General features: G+C 63.1%; 1 protein-coding gene across 1 annotated transcript in view; it reads left to right on the plus strand.

The window, feature by feature from the left end:
• VOLCADRAFT_64316 (uncharacterized protein) overlaps positions 1-1431 on the plus strand; it is a gene marked incomplete at both ends in the record, with an annotated part of 4272 nt that extends 2841 nt beyond the window's left edge. The window contains 3 exons of the mRNA XM_002953885.1: positions 13-51; positions 626-663; positions 879-1431. Coding sequence (XP_002953931.1) covers positions 13-51; positions 626-663; positions 879-1431 — 630 coding nt within the window. The remainder of the gene's footprint in view (positions 1-12; positions 52-625; positions 664-878) is intronic.
• Between the last annotated feature and the right edge of the window lie 1331 nt (positions 1432-2762).

The following is a 2762-nucleotide window of genomic DNA, read 5'->3' on the forward strand; positions in this document are numbered from 1 at the left end:
CTCTGCCTGGAGGGGATGGGAGAGGCCATAGCGGCGAGGAATGTGCCCAAGGTGCGCGACTGCGGCGTGACGGTTCAGACGGTTCAGGCGGTAGCGGGATGGGGGGGGGGGGTCCCGAGGCGTGCCAGGTAGTGGGGTGGGGTAGGGCCAGGTAGTGGGGTGGGGTAGGGCCAGGTAGTGGGGTGGGGTAGGGCCAGGTAGTGGGGTGGGGTAGGGCCAGGTAGTGGGGTGGGGTAGGGCCAGGTAGTGGGGTGGGGTAGGGCCAGGTAGTGGGGTGGGGTAGGGCCAGGTAGTGGGGTGGGGTAGGGCCAGGTAGTGGGGTGGGGTAGGGCCAGGTAGTGGGGTGGGGTAGGGCCAGGTAGGGGGGGTGGGGTAGGGCCAGGTAGTGGGGTGGGGTAGGGCCAGGTAGTGGGGTGGGGTAGGGCCAGGTAGTGGGGTGGGGTAGGGCCAGGTAGTGGGGTGGGGTAGGGCCAGGTAGGGGGGGTGGGGGGGTGACCGGGGCGATCAGAACGCGACTGGAATCGACGGCTGCCCCCTCCCCCCCCAAGCCCCCTTGTGCCTATGTACCCTGTACGGTCTGCAATTGTAACTCGCACTGCTGCTGCCATTGCTGCTACTGCTCCAGGTAATGATGCTCAACGGCAGCCATGATCGAGAGACCTCGTGTTGCGGCGCCCACGACGGACCTATGACGGCGGCGGATATGGTGCAGGCGGTGAGGTGGTCGGGGGGGGGGGGGGACCAGGTATGGTTGGGGCAGGGAGGAGGGGGAGGCGGTGCCAGGGGGGGGGGAAAGGGATGTCGGAGAGCCGGAGGGGACGGGGGACCAACCAAGCACAGGAACTAATTCCAACCACACCGTTTGGCCGTTTGACAAGGGGTATTTTTCTGCCTGCCTGGGGCCACGTACAGGCATGCGACGCGCTCAACCGCCGCCGTACACGTCGTCCTGGCGGCAGGCTGCGTCACCCGCCAAACGCCTACATCACCGGCTTGCTCGTCCCACGTGGCGGCGCCATCCGCGTGGATCCCGCCGCACTGGCGCTACTTGGTGTACGGCACATACTGGAGGTGGATTCGTACATGGACGATCAGGGTCGTGCCAATTTCGAGCCCGGAGCGCTCGTGGCGCGTGTGGATGAGATCCTGAGGTTGCACTGGGAAACAGCGGCTGCGGAGGCCGCCGCTGCGGTGGCGGGTACTGCTGGCGGCAGCGGCAGCGGCAGCAGCAGCGGCGGCGGCCCTAGGTCCAGTGTGCAACTTAGTACGAACGGACCGTCGCAGCATCAGCATCAGCATCAGCAGCCATTGGAGGTTATCGTAGCTGGGTTTGTGGCGGAGGACGGGGCGGAGGACGAGCAGGTGGCCCTGGCGGCGGGTGGCCCTGAGGGGGGGGAGAGTTGGCAGGGCAGCGGGCGCGGGTGCGGGTGAAGATGGCCGCACTCGGGATTAGGGGGGCCACTGGCGGCATCTGGCAGCTTGGCGAGGGAGGCCTCTGCCGTTGTTGACGCTACCCGGCAAGCCTGAAGAGGGAGAAGGCGGCTGGAAGAGAGCACCGTTGGGGAGCAGGATGCGAGGGATGGGGCGGATGCACGAAGAATTGCTAAAACTGCTTATGCTACTATTAGCGCTGCTGCTGCCCCCCCCCCTCTCCTCCTCCCCACCCACCCCACCACTCGTTCGTTGTTCGTCTTTCCCCACCCCACCAGAAGAGAGGAGAGGAGAGGGCCCCAATGGGGTGGTGGTGGGGAATTTAAAGGGGGGGAGGAGCCTGAGGGGGGACGGGTTGGAAGGGGAGGGCGATAGGGTCGTGACTCGTTCGTTTTGTTTTGCATTACTCCTGTTGCTGCGGCGATGGCGGTTTTGTTGCGGCGGCAGCGACGGAGGCGGATAGCGTTGCTGGACTACCGGGTTGAAGGGTGCTAGAGCCGCGAGATCACGCGCGCTAGCGGGCCGTAGCGGCCTGCTCCCCTTCGCAGCCTGTCCTTCATCCTGTGCGAGTCCAATGGTTCTGCGGTTTGTTATGTTTATGCCATTGCATGCCATTGTGTTAAAGGCATCGAGGACAGGAGCATTTTTCAATTGTTAGCATCAGTCCAAAAGGCAGCTGAAGAAGACGCGTGCGGGCTTCATTTCTTATATACCCCCTTCCCGAGCTGTTGGGTGTGGAACGGAGGTGCAGCAGCCGTATCGGGGGAAAATCGAGTCCGGAGTCAACCAGGCATGTTTTGAGGCGGGGAGAGGGGCCGCACCCTGCGCTCAGGCTCTCTCTCCTCCTCTCTCTCTCCCTTCCCCTCCACACACACACACACACACTCTCTCTCCCCCTCCCGCCACACACACACACTCTCTCTCTCTCTCTTAGACACGCGCGTAGGAGCGGCTGTAAGCGCGCGAGCGAGCGATGCGCGCGAGCGATCGCACCACGGCATATGTCAAAAAAGAAAAGCACGTTTGTAAATCTTTGTTTAACTTGGGCTTCACAGCCTCCGCACCCTGGGCACTCTTCCGGGGTCGGGACTCTCTCTTTTCCTCTCCCCCTCTTCTTAACGCCTCACCCTCACCCTCACCCTCACCGGCGCCATCTCTACACTGACAATGCGGCTACACGCCGACACAGCCACAGGTACTTGTGTCACTAGTAGACAGACAAGCTTTCTTTCACTCATGAGCAGGTGTACCGGTAGGTGTACGGAAATGTACACCTGCCCGTAATTGTCGCTGATGCATGTCTTGTGCGTTAATGACTGTGCCAAACTCGG

Source organism: Volvox carteri (genome assembly GCF_000143455.1).
Source record: "Volvox carteri f. nagariensis unplaced genomic scaffold VOLCAscaffold_39, whole genome shotgun sequence".
Classification (NCBI taxonomy): Eukaryota; Viridiplantae; Chlorophyta; class Chlorophyceae; order Chlamydomonadales; family Volvocaceae; genus Volvox; species Volvox carteri.